Source organism: Micropterus salmoides, unplaced genomic scaffold, assembly GCF_014851395.1.
Source record: "Micropterus salmoides isolate LMB-PRFRI ecotype aquatic unplaced genomic scaffold, ASM1485139v1 Ms_hic_scaffold_1432, whole genome shotgun sequence".
NCBI lineage: Eukaryota > Metazoa > Chordata > Actinopteri > Centrarchiformes > Centrarchidae > Micropterus > Micropterus salmoides.
The window spans coordinates 1-12,003 of record NW_024040522.1 but is presented as its reverse complement, the minus strand read 5'-3'; the positions used below and the strand labels follow the sequence as shown (position 1 = coordinate 12,003).

The 12,003-nt window shown below is 41.4% G+C and overlaps 1 protein-coding gene across 1 annotated transcript; it reads left to right on the top strand.

Annotated features, from left to right (window-relative positions):
- Positions 1–1,360: 1,360 nt before the first annotated feature.
- On the top strand, positions 1,361–11,993 carry LOC119903269 (pleckstrin homology domain-containing family M member 2-like). Its single transcript, XM_038719470.1, has 10 exons — positions 1,361–1,426; positions 1,517–1,691; positions 2,959–3,018; positions 5,654–5,939; positions 6,023–6,784; positions 6,869–6,938; positions 7,563–7,653; positions 8,016–8,080; positions 9,476–9,564; positions 9,868–11,993. Exons 1-10 carry the CDS (start codon positions 1,361–1,363, stop codon positions 10,013–10,015), a joined length of 1,812 nt encoding a protein of 603 aa, XP_038575398.1. The 3' UTR covers positions 10,016–11,993.
- The last annotated feature ends 10 nt before the right edge of the window (positions 11,994–12,003 follow it).

Genomic DNA, 12,003 nt, shown 5'->3' with positions numbered 1-12,003 from the left:
ATCTGCATGCAAGTGGTACCTTTCAGTAGAGCAGCCTGTTATCTTCCCTGGTGATGCTCTGTCAGACTTATGCTGCAGCCAACTTACTTACTGTTTGTTCCATGGGTTTTAATGGGTCAGTCTGGTCTTCAGCAGTGAAATTGCAATACAAGGAGCTCCTCACACTGGAATCACAGCAGTAAAACACAACCTCAGTTGGATTTAGATCAGCAGCATTCCACTGCTTAGCACTAAATTCTTAGTTGCTTTGACTGTATGTTGCACTGTAGGATCTTGTGCTGCTATATGGCCCTAAACCAAGGGGATAATGTTAAACCCACCCCCCCCCCCCCCGGTCCTTTGTGATAACTTTTCAAATTCAGTCAGTTTGAGATATAGTAGTAGCACTATTATACTTGGAATTGGAGATAAAATTGTCTCTCCCAGCAAAAAAACAGCAGAGAAACCTGTCTCTCTACAGTTGCAGAGTACTTGCGGCCTGTGAGATGAGACTCACCTATCCGAAATCATGACCGGGTCCTGCAGCGCTCTGTGAACACCTTGACCATGCTCTGTTGTATGGGTAAGAGGCTTACTGGAAATAAATTGTGCACTTGAAAGAGGAAAAGTGCATAGGAGAAGATAGTATCTGAATAGCTTTTATTTTTCATGCAAAAACTTTTTATGAATCCTATTATTCTAGTATTTTGACATATGTACTAGCCTCATTGATCTAGGTGTGGATACTACTGTTACATTGCTGTGAAAATTAAGTTCTTGTGCCATCTCTCTGCTCCCCTTGCCTCTCTTGGCCTCATGCATGTGATATTATAGCTATTTTCTACATTGCAGGCTGCAGGACATCTCCTCAGGCTACTGGATCCTGGTCCTTCACTTCACTAGGAGAGAGGCTGTCCGCCAGATAGATGAGCTTCAGCACATAGAACAACCTTGGTCGAAGTGAGAATCTCTCCACAGTCAGACACACTCAACACGTACAGCACTTGGGGGGTAGAGCATCATTCATCTTTCAGTGGGTTGATATGCATAGAAACAAACTCTTCTCCTTTCTGCTAGGCGTGCAGGGTTATACCTGGCATTGAGTGAGAGCTCTTTGGAGAGCTATCTGAGCCTCTTCCAGGAGAACCAAGGATTATGCAGAAGTATTATTTCAAGTAAGTCATGCAGAAACCCTGATGTGAATTCACAAACTGATGCTATGTAACAGCTGGAAGTTGGATTGCATTTATGGAATTGCTTTTTGTTGTTATGCTGGAGAATAAATTGATATATTATTGTATTTGTGGTGACTAAATGTTGCCTCTCTCTCACATGAAGCTAAGTGATTTTCTTGTCCACTAGGAATGCACTGGTTGCAGTCATGACCACCTCACGCTATTCCTCACCCTGGTGTGGCCTTGAGTTCATTCGCTTTGATCTGGAGCTGGTTAGCATATATTTCTTTGCTCAATAGAAATTCAGCTCCTAAATGTGATCAGCATGTCCGTAATGTTTCTGTTGGGTCCTACTGGTTCAGGATGTGCCCTATCTGGACGTGGCCCCCTACATGCCTGAATATTACAAACCCCACAACCTGCTGGACTTTGAGGAGAGGCTGCCCAGCTCAGACAGCTTGTCCCTGCACTCCTTCACCTCTCTCACCTCCACCAACCTGGAGTGGGATGACAGTGCCATAGCCCCCTCCAGTGAAGGTAAGCAGTAGGGATGTCCAACCCTGTTCAAAGTTTTTAATATTGGGTGTCTGCCGAAAAAGAGTCAGAAACGATACTTGTCCGATATATATCCATCCATCCATCGTCAACCGCTTATCCTGCGTACACGGTCTGATATATATCATTATATTAAATTTACCTAAATGTTGATTAAATGTGTATCTGACGCATTTAAATAACAGCCTGAATGTGCAGCCTTCTAAATTTGGCACAACTTATTTTTCCGTGATCTACTTGAGCCAGATACTAAGGACCCTGAAGGCCAAAACCTTGCTGGTGAGCTTCCATCGTTGATATGATATGAATAAAAGTTAACTAGGAAAGTGACTCCTGAAATTGAAGTGACACACTCTGCCAGAGAGAAGATGGATCACTCTGTTGAAGCTGTTAAGACTACAGAAACAGTCCATTCGCAGTTTTACAGTGGTGTTAGAGTGAATCTTAAATGTTATTTTATTAAAAATAATCTTTCACAGTCACACACCAGCACTAGCAGGCTGAGGTGGACAGTAGAGTTCAGTAAAGAAATGATAGTAAGCAGCGCTGGTTTTCTCTAACCTCTTTGTCATTTGATCTATTGCTCAACTTTTTATCTCCAGCGATTGTCCACATTTAGAAGAGGTACACACAGTTAGACTAACTGGTTTGTCTAAAATTTACTGGTCTTTAATTCAGAATAATCTTTGGTCAGTCGGTGTCACTCCCACTAAATTACCCCCGTCAAATACCTAGTGTAATTTCTATGTGCTGCTGTGTCTTGAAATGCCTCTAATCGAGACACTTGTTATTATATGGACTAATTGGGATGTGACTATCTTGCTGAATGGCAGCCTTTATTTTTGGGTTTATGATTTGATCAGGCCCCGCTGGAGTGCACATACACATTCAAATGCTTTGGCACGAATTCATACAGTGATGTCTAGCTAATGGCATGTTGTGACTCACTGATACCAAAGTGCATTTTATCAAATTGATCACTTGGCGTGCAGAGGCTGATGGTTACAGAATGTTCTCACTGGGGTTGTTGCAGCGCTCACTGAATGCCTTCCCCATCGCTCTCCACAAAATACGGAGCCAGTTTCCCTGTTCTAGTTCCCACATGTCTATTTTTCCCCATCAATTCTGTTATTTCAAATACCACATGTCATGTTAATTTTTTTTGTTTTTCTGCCATTGTCTCAATCTCTTCTCTCCTGTCTATACTCCATCACTCTCTAATGTTGAATGTTATCCCTCCTTTTTTTAGATTATGATTTCGGTGACATCTTCCCCGTGTTGCAGTCATTGCCAAGTGCAGACTGGGAAGGTGGGACATTGGTCAACCCCTCCCCACCCTGCCTTCCCCTCCCTCCCTCCCTCCTATCTGGCATGTCCATTCCACAGTTTGTGCTTAATGCATGCTGGGTACTTTAGCCAGTTATTAGACCTGTTCATGTAAAATACAGCTACCTGGTGCAAAAGACAGCTGATCAGAGAACATGAAAACAAGTATGATCAAAGGGAAATGGGTGAAAAGTGCTTTGATTTTTGGGAATATATTCAGTTGGAAGACATGTAGACTTGGATCTGAAGTTGTGTGGCACATGACTTACGAACTATTAATATAAATGAAGTGGCATGTCGCTATGATTATAGCATAACTGGATTTGATGATCATAGGAAGCCTGTAGCTGACAACAAACCTCTACGGTGACCAGTTAGTTGATCTAACATGAAAGCCTTCTTTTGCCACACATTGCTATTTTCATTTCCAGTAATACTTTTCAGAAAGATTTTCTTAATATTAATTTTATGAGTTGACTTAACAAACAAGTAAATGAACAAAAATACAAAGCGTCATCTTACACAAAAAGTTGACAGGTAAGTTTGGGAAGAAGCGCGCACCTCTTTAGTTCACTGGAGAAGTCTGTGTTGGGTGGGTACATGGAACTATTCTGCATGTGTTACTCATCTGGGATGTGATCCTAATGCTCACTCTGCCTTATTATTTACCACAGCAAGATAAATGTCTGATCTAGCTGGTGCTCACCTCGTCCAGTCTTTCTCCATTTCACTGTGTTACTTGTTTGTCTGGTGTATCAGTTTTTGTAAAGCCTTCTCTTCCTGTTTGAGATGCAGCACAGGCCTAGGTTCAGCTCAACTGTAGTGTGAGATAACAATCAAGAATAGTTGCTAAAGGCCATAGAGTGCAAATGTCTGTGTATTTCTACAACATCTGTTTGCAGTAAGCTGCTCTATGCACATGTGTGTTGTCTCATGGTTGACCATTCATTTCATGGTCTTAAGTTTATATATATATGTATATTTGTTTTTTGCTTTGATGAAGCTCTTAATGAAAGCAGAAGTGTCTCTTGTGATTTGGTCTATGCCATAGCTTGGTCAGTCCACTCGTGAATACAAAAATGCTGATTCTTGCAAATTATATTATTTAAATGTTTGTTTAGTATAACCCATCTCTAGCTGCAGACATAATGTTGACCTAGCCCTGTGCCACTGCAACGACAGCTGCCTGTGTACCTACTTCATGTCTTGCATTGCGTTTTGTGCCTCTTTGACCCTGCCAAAAAACACTGCAGCCCCTAACATTTGTTTGTGTGCAAAGCTGATGAAGAAATACACATTTTTGTGAAATTGTCTTGTTGATCAACTTTCCATTAGTGATCAAAACATAAACAACTGTAGTCTAAATTGCATTATATGGTAAACGCTTCGGTTTCCATTTTAGTACTCAACTTACCAGCAAGACAGTGTCAAAAAGTCTGTGTATTTTTATATATATATATATATATATATATATATATATATATATACAGTACTGTACAAAAGTTACTACCCAGGTATTGTAAAATAAGAATGAAAATAGACATGTAAATAGATTATATTTATCAATGAACAAAATGCAAAGTGAGTGAATAGAAGAGAAATCTAAATTACTTCAAGGTTTGATGTGACCACCCTTTGCCTTCAAAGCAGCATCAGTTCTTCTAAGTTCACTTGCACAACTCCATATACGTAATAGGCATACGCATACTGCGTGTAGGAGGAATAAAACTGGGTGAGGAACAGCCAAACAGCCTTAAGACTGTCAAAAAAGTCATGCACTATGGCAAAGTCTCTCCCAGGCAGAAGATTCAAAGCAGATGGTTTTTAGGATGTGCTATCCAAGATCTTTTGAAGAAGCACAAAGAAAACGTGCAGCGTTGAGGACCTTAGACGTAGTGGTCAGCCAAGGAAACTTACAGCAGCAGATGAAAGATACGTCATGCTTATTTCCCTCCAAAATCTAAAGATGTCCAGCAGTGCCATCAGCTCAGTCCTGCAGAAAACGGTGGGACCCTGGTGCACCCATCTACTGTCTGGTCAGAAGTAGCCTTCATGGAAGACTTGTGGCCAAAAAGCCATACCTCCGACATGGAAGGCCACTGCACTCATCTATGCCCCAAAACATGGGAACTGGGGTGCAGTAAAATAGCAGCAGGTGCTCTGGACTGATGAGTCAAATAATTTGAAATATTTGGCTGTAGCATGACATACAGTAAAAGTCATTAAGAACTATCTTCAGCATACAGGAGAACATTGAGTCCTGGAAGTGATGGTATAGCTCCCACAGAGCCCTGATCTCAACATCACCAAGTCTGTCTTACATGAAAAGAGAGAAGCAACTGAGGCTGCCTAAATCTACAGAAGACCTGTGGGTAGTTGTCCAAGATGTTTGGGCCAACCTTCCTGCTGAGTTCCATCAAAAAAATATGTGCATGTGTACCTAGAAGAAATGATGCTGTTTAGAAGGCAAATGGTGGTCAACCAAATTTTGATTTGATTTAAAACTTTTGCACAGTACTGTATATGTATGTATATATATATGTGTGACTATAATTAAATGTGAGTGACTGCTGCTTTTGTATTAAGTCTTGGTGTCTTGGTCTTGCTTTTCATGGTAGAAGGTGACCTGACCGACCAGGCCAGCTGCCCACGATCCAGTGGCTCTGATCCCCAGACAGTCATCAGCGACGCGGTGGTCCCTTCTGCTGGCACTGTCAAGGTGAAAGTAGCAACTCATCTTTCTCCACACAGCCCAACGTTCAGGCACAACCCCTTCAACGAGGATTCGGACACCAACACCTCAGCTGACGTCACGCCAGTTCACGTGGCCAGCCGCCACACCACCACCACCACCATCACTGGAGATGACATGGACGGCACCTGCGATGAGCTGGAGGTCATCAGGTACAGTAGCTACAGCTTCAGTTTCTGGCTTGTATAGTTGATCGAACTGAAGTAGAACACATCTAACCACTCTGGTCTTCCAGGATGGCCAGGCGAAGGAAACCAGCCAAGAAGCGACGAGGGAAAGGCTCCACAGATTCCAGCAGCAGCATCCATAACTCCGTCTCCTCTGAGCACATGGAAATGGACAACAGCCTCCTGGCATCGGAGGATTCATTAAACTGCACTGTAATTCAGCTGGATGCTGAAGCAGAGTTGAGGAGAAGCAGAGGGGGATCAGAGGTTGTGGAGGAAGATGAGGACGGAGTCGAAGGCCTCCTACGGCTCCCAGAGATGACAGACACGTCCATGGACACTGTGGGCCAACCCCTCCGTGAAGTGATGGACCGGCTCAATGGGGCTCTGGATAGGGAGGAGGCCTGGGAGCACCCACAGGAGGGGGAGGAGAATAACAGTGAAGGCTGTGACCAGGGCCCTGAGCTTCCTGCGCAGCAGCCCTTTCGAGAAGATTCAGGGGGCAAGCCACCTGACCCAGTCTCGTTCCTGCAGGCCTCTCCTGCATCCACAGACTTATGCTGCTTTACCCCCCTCAGTCCAGACCCTACTCCCACAGGTGGTGGCCACTATGACTTTACAGAGCATAGCCAGTTGCAGACTATTTCAGGTGGCCTTGAAGATGAAGGAGAGGCAAAAGAGGCAGCAAGACAGGAGCCCAAAATGAAACCCGGGGAGGAAGACACAGAAAAAGGAGAGGAAACAGACAAGAACACACTTACTAAGGAAGCAGAACAACTACAAGAGGATAAGCTTAGTCCCTCTGATAGTTCTCACCCTGCAGAGTTTAAGTAAGGCATTTCAACAAAATGAATTATTTGTTGTTCTAATGCTGTTTAAAGTGTGTCTAATGTTCTTCATTGTTCACATTTCAGGGTGGATAACAATCACTTGCTTCTTCTCATGATTCATGTATTCAGAGAGAATGAGGAGCAGCTCTTCAAGGTGAAGGTTTAATCATTTTGGAAGAAGTAAACATTTTTGGAATAAGTGCTGTAACATTAATAATCGAGTGATACAATTTTGAGAAGACAATACAGTGATGGCCTGGCCTTTTAACAGGCCTGTTTTGGAAAAAAAAATGATTGTCTTGAAAAGTAATCTTTATTTCACCTGCCTTTAAGACACTGAGGAAGGCATTGAGGAAGTGGTTTGGAGACTGTTGCTCTGTGGTGTGCTGCAAGGCTCAGTTTGTCAGTTGCCTATTAACTGCTTTTACTCAGGCTGTAGTAATTTACGTCTCTTTTACTGTTTTCCACTTCTTTCTAAATTATGCAAATAAAAGGCAATTAATTAATATTATTTCACATTAGCTTCTAAGTTTTTTTTCAAGTATAAAGTGATTGAAGACTTCGCTGATTTGTGATAAACGATGAAAACCAACAGCTGCTGACTGTATGGCTATGGCTGTATGTTTATTTTGTCTGTAATCTGCTATATTTGTGGCAGCACTTTGCTACAGATACAGTCTGCTATCTGGTTGCCCCAACCCATCACTAGTGAACAGAGGAGTTTGATACAGATGAATATGGAGGTTGCACACATTTAACAGAACCGATCTGTTTTTAGATGGTGAGAATGAGTACAGGCCATATGGAGGGAGACCTGCAGCCCCTTTACCTGCTGCTGACGGACTGTTACATCTACCTGCTAAGGAAGGGTAAGTGGCTAAAAACCCAGCATACATTGACTTTATTCTGTAACAAGGGGTTGGACAGTACAAGTCTTTAGATATATATAAGTATGGGGAGTCGCAATACATTTTTTACAATGGAAAACGAGCATTGAGCTCTTACATGTAGGGAATACAATTTTTATCATGACTGTAAACTGATGGTGGCCACCTGTACTAGCAGCCCTGAGAGTAGCTTTTTCTGAATGATCCCTGCAGATCTGAGAGTTTCTATCATTGTAATTGTCCTATAAGATCTACACGATGTTCAAAAAAGACATTTAAATAGGGCTATTCTGTAGAAAGAAAATATATAACTTGCTTGGCTGCACATGTGTTTTCCTCCACAGGTGCAGCAGAGAAGCCCTACACAGTAGAAGATGCTGTTTCTTACAATGAGCTAGACTATCTTTCAGTAAGTGTCCTGCACAACAAAGGTTCTTTTTTCTCTCATTTGTCCATTTCTTATGTTACATACATTCTCCTACAAACCCTTTCCTGTTGTCTACTTGCAGTCATCTAAGGGCTTTTAGGGATCTAAAGTTCCTTAATGTTACAAAACATGTTGTGAGTTAATAGAGTTGTATGTTCTTGTTGTACAGTGCTCTATTGCCCCACAACTGTCACATCATCTTGAATCTGTAGAAGAGCTGATGATTTTGGAGAATAATCCGTTTTTTTTTACCATTATTGCAATTGTGATTTAATATGCAATTCATTTTTGAACTCTTTTTTTTCTTTAAAACAGACAAGCAGTAAATCAGTGTATAGTATTAGATAGATTGAACATCCACTTGTAGGCCAGGCCTGTGTTAGGATGAAATTGGGTGATTCATGAATTGCATGAATTATTATTATGAGCAATGGTGGAAAAGAAGTATGAAATTATAATAATACAAGAAAGATAATTAAATAATATGATATGATATAATATCATCAGATCGGCCTACTTACAGACCACAAGAAAAACTAAATTTACCACATTGTATTATACAGTAAGAGCTCAATATAAAACCCACAGTTCAACCACCAATTAATGAGTCCTTTTCTCAGTTCAAATCCCCACAAGAGTCCATCTCTGATCAAAAACCTCCTTTTCTATATCCCTGTAAGCAAACAAAACAAAAACTCAGTTTGAGGTTCAATTCAAAAGTTGGCCAACGAAAATAAAACCAAGTGACGCCTCTCTTGTTTAATAGACAAGCTTAGTAATTCTCCGACAACACCGGAGTACCCCGGTGTGCCTCCGATGCTGGTGAGCTGTAACCAGGCTGTAACTCGGGACAGATTGGGCCTCTTTCGGACTCGTGAATTTGGTTTGAAATGCTGTTTCACAGATATTTCCTGAGCTGACCGGTGGCTGTGTGTGACGCTGGCCCGATCGCCACGATACGCTTTCCTTACTACACGTGTCTTTATGTTATGCATTTTCCTTTCCAATTTCGACCACCACCAGTTTACCCGCGGGTGGCGGGTGCTACTTTCATTCCCTGTGTGACACTAATGTTTCTGTAGTGTCGGCTTCTGTCAAGCTTAAGGCCATTGTACATCAACAATTGAAGGTAAAGCGTAACGTGCAAAGTTGATGCTTCCTCAGCAGACTAGTTTACTCTGGCGTGTCATGTGACCAGAGTGTTATAACAGCCTTTGCGATTAGAAAATCTAATTTTATCATATCGCGATAATATTGCAAATATCGCCGTGATATTTAGGAACCATATAGACTCGAGCATGATGTGAAAGCTATGGTAGTAGAACACAAAGTTAGTTTTGTGTTTTATGTATTAGTTGTAATGCTGTTTTCCTTTAGGTGGGCCTTGACCAACAGACCGTGACAGTGGTGTGTACCAACAGACGAAGAAAATTCCTATTGGATACAGCTGATACCTCTCTGACTATGTGAGTGTATCATTATGTTTCTTGATACTCTGACATACTGGATTAGATACAAAGATTGTAAAGTTGAACTTTTCAAAGCATCCAACATTCATTTCCACTGTTTTTGCAAGCTATGCACAGACACCTATACACTCTGCCAAGAGCCAGCATGCTCACCTCTAAAATCTCAGCTACTCATGTGCACATCTGTGGTCTTATGGGTTAAGAATATTGACTTTGAGCTGAAGAGGACTCATCACAAAATGATTGACGATTGTTACTCTCTCCTCTGACCCTATTAAATCTGTCCTTCTTCATTTACAGCTGGTTCTTGTCGGTACTCAAGTCAGCCATGGTGAAGGGCTGTCGTGAGCCTCCTTACCCCTCTGTTCTGACTGATGCTACTATGGAAAGACTGTCTCTCACTAAGTTTGTCTCCCAGGAGTCTCACTGTGAGGTAAAGACATGTTAAACTTCACATATACTGTACAGGTCCGAGGTCTCATTTATAAAATGTGAGTAGGATCCTAAATAAAAATGTACACAAAAGCTGAAAATGGGGTGCAGACTTTCCTGATTCATGGCTGAATCTTTGTGAGCCGGTTTCACTGGTTGCTTTTGACTTGAAAGCTGGCAATTCTGCCTTCAGATGTTATGACTGATTACTTTACAACATTTTGATATTTTATGACCTTGTAACTGATTATTTATTTCCATCTTAAATGTGCAATTGTACTACTGCCTGCCTTGGCCAGGACACTCCTTGGAAGAATAGTTTTTCTGGTTTAATAAAGGTATATTAAAACAATTTAAAATCTAAAACTGTAACAGAATATAATGCAGAGCAGCTGCTAGTTAATGTAGCCACGACACAAATGTATTCAGTTCTTCTAATATTACACTTGTTTGTGATATTCCCTGTCTCACTTGGCCCTGACTCTCCCTGTTCTGTGGTTACTTCAGCTCACAGGAAAGCAACAAATGTTTGTGAACACCGAACTGTTTTCAATGCAAACTCTGATGACATGCTATTAACCTAACAAAGTCATTTTACTCTGTGAATTATACAGCATGTCTACTAGCTATCCATACAACTTCCAAGCTCATCCTCCTCAGTTATTTCTGCTCCTCTGTCCTCTTCCTCTTAAAATACTGCAGGATGCTCGTCTCTGTGTGAACATTTTGACCACTGTTACTTTTAAATTGTTTATGGACATGTATGCACACATACAGGACTTTTTAAGGTCAAGGATGGTCAGAGACAGGGGCCAAAAAGTGGCCCAGGAGTTTGTCCCTGTTCAGTCCACTCTCTGTGTCTTTAGAGAACTTTATTCCTGCATTCTTAAGAATTTTATGCAAGTAGAGTGTATAACTTTATGAGCCAATACATTTTCATAACTAGAAACCCCTCTCTAACTCTTCTAAAGTAATCACCTCAGCTGACCCCTCGAGTATGATAAATAATAAGCCATATCATCATCATGCTTACCATAAACTGGTGCTTTGTGCTGTGCTGGTTCTGACTCTGTTTTGCTATAGACCTCATCTCTGCTGTCTGTCTCATGTTCACCATGTCAGCGTAAGTACTGGTCCCACTGGTCAGCGGCGGGTAGAGTACTCAAAATCTTTACTCAAGAAAAAGTACAATTACTCCCATAAAAAGTAAAAGAACACAAATGACAAACCTATTTCATCTGCCGTTCATCAGGTTAGCTGTGCAACATGGTTATTTCAAGGGAATGCAATTTGATTTGCTTGTTGATTATCTGTAATTTAGCTATTTCTACAATTATTTTACTTTTTAAATCTCCATGAACTTATTGATAAGATCACTTTAAAGTATCACGCTTGCTGCCCAGCCAACTATTGTTGCCTGTCTCTTTTATTATGGAGATGTAGCCAACCAAACCACTTGCAGTAGCACAGGCAGCCAATACAATCTGATTATATAAAGAATCTAAATAATCTTCACAACGCAAAGAATGATTGTGGCGCTTTACTGCATAACTGCGTGCACAGCCTGGATGAGCTCATTTTGGTTAAGGAAGGAAAATGCAGATTAGAGACTGGTTAAGTTATGAAGATATGAATGGAAAATTTAGCGAAATTAAAAGTAGGCCTACATTAGATGTACCCACCCCTGCTGCAGACCTCATCACTCCCTTCAGCTAGAAGTAACAGCAGCACAAAAGAAAAGTCTGTAATATTGAGGCACTTTGCTGCACCGGCCTCGAACAACTTCTTTTTTTCTCCCTCAACATTTCTACAGGCTACATTTTGTCCACGACTGATGTGGAGTGTGTGAGTGATTGACTGGTCACTTAGTAACCTGCCTCCTATATGAGCCACCTCCGAAATCGCCTGAGCCAGGAAGGCAATGCCAAATAAAACTTTACCTTAGGAAAGAGGGGGGAACCAAACATAGATTTTGAAATGAAATATGTATAATGCCTCCTCTGC

Coding starts and splice junctions, on each gene's coding strand:
- LOC119903269 (XM_038719470.1), top strand. CDS start 1,361: ATGACCACCTCACGCTATTCCTCACCCTGGTGTGGCCTTGAGTTCATT. Junction 5,940..6,022: donor GATGAGCTGGAGGTCATCAG/GTACAGTAGCTA, acceptor CTGGTCTTCCAG/GATGGCCAGGCGAAGGAAAC. Junction 6,939..7,562: donor ATGAGGAGCAGCTCTTCAAG/GTGAAGGTTTAA, acceptor ATCTGTTTTTAG/ATGGTGAGAATGAGTACAGG.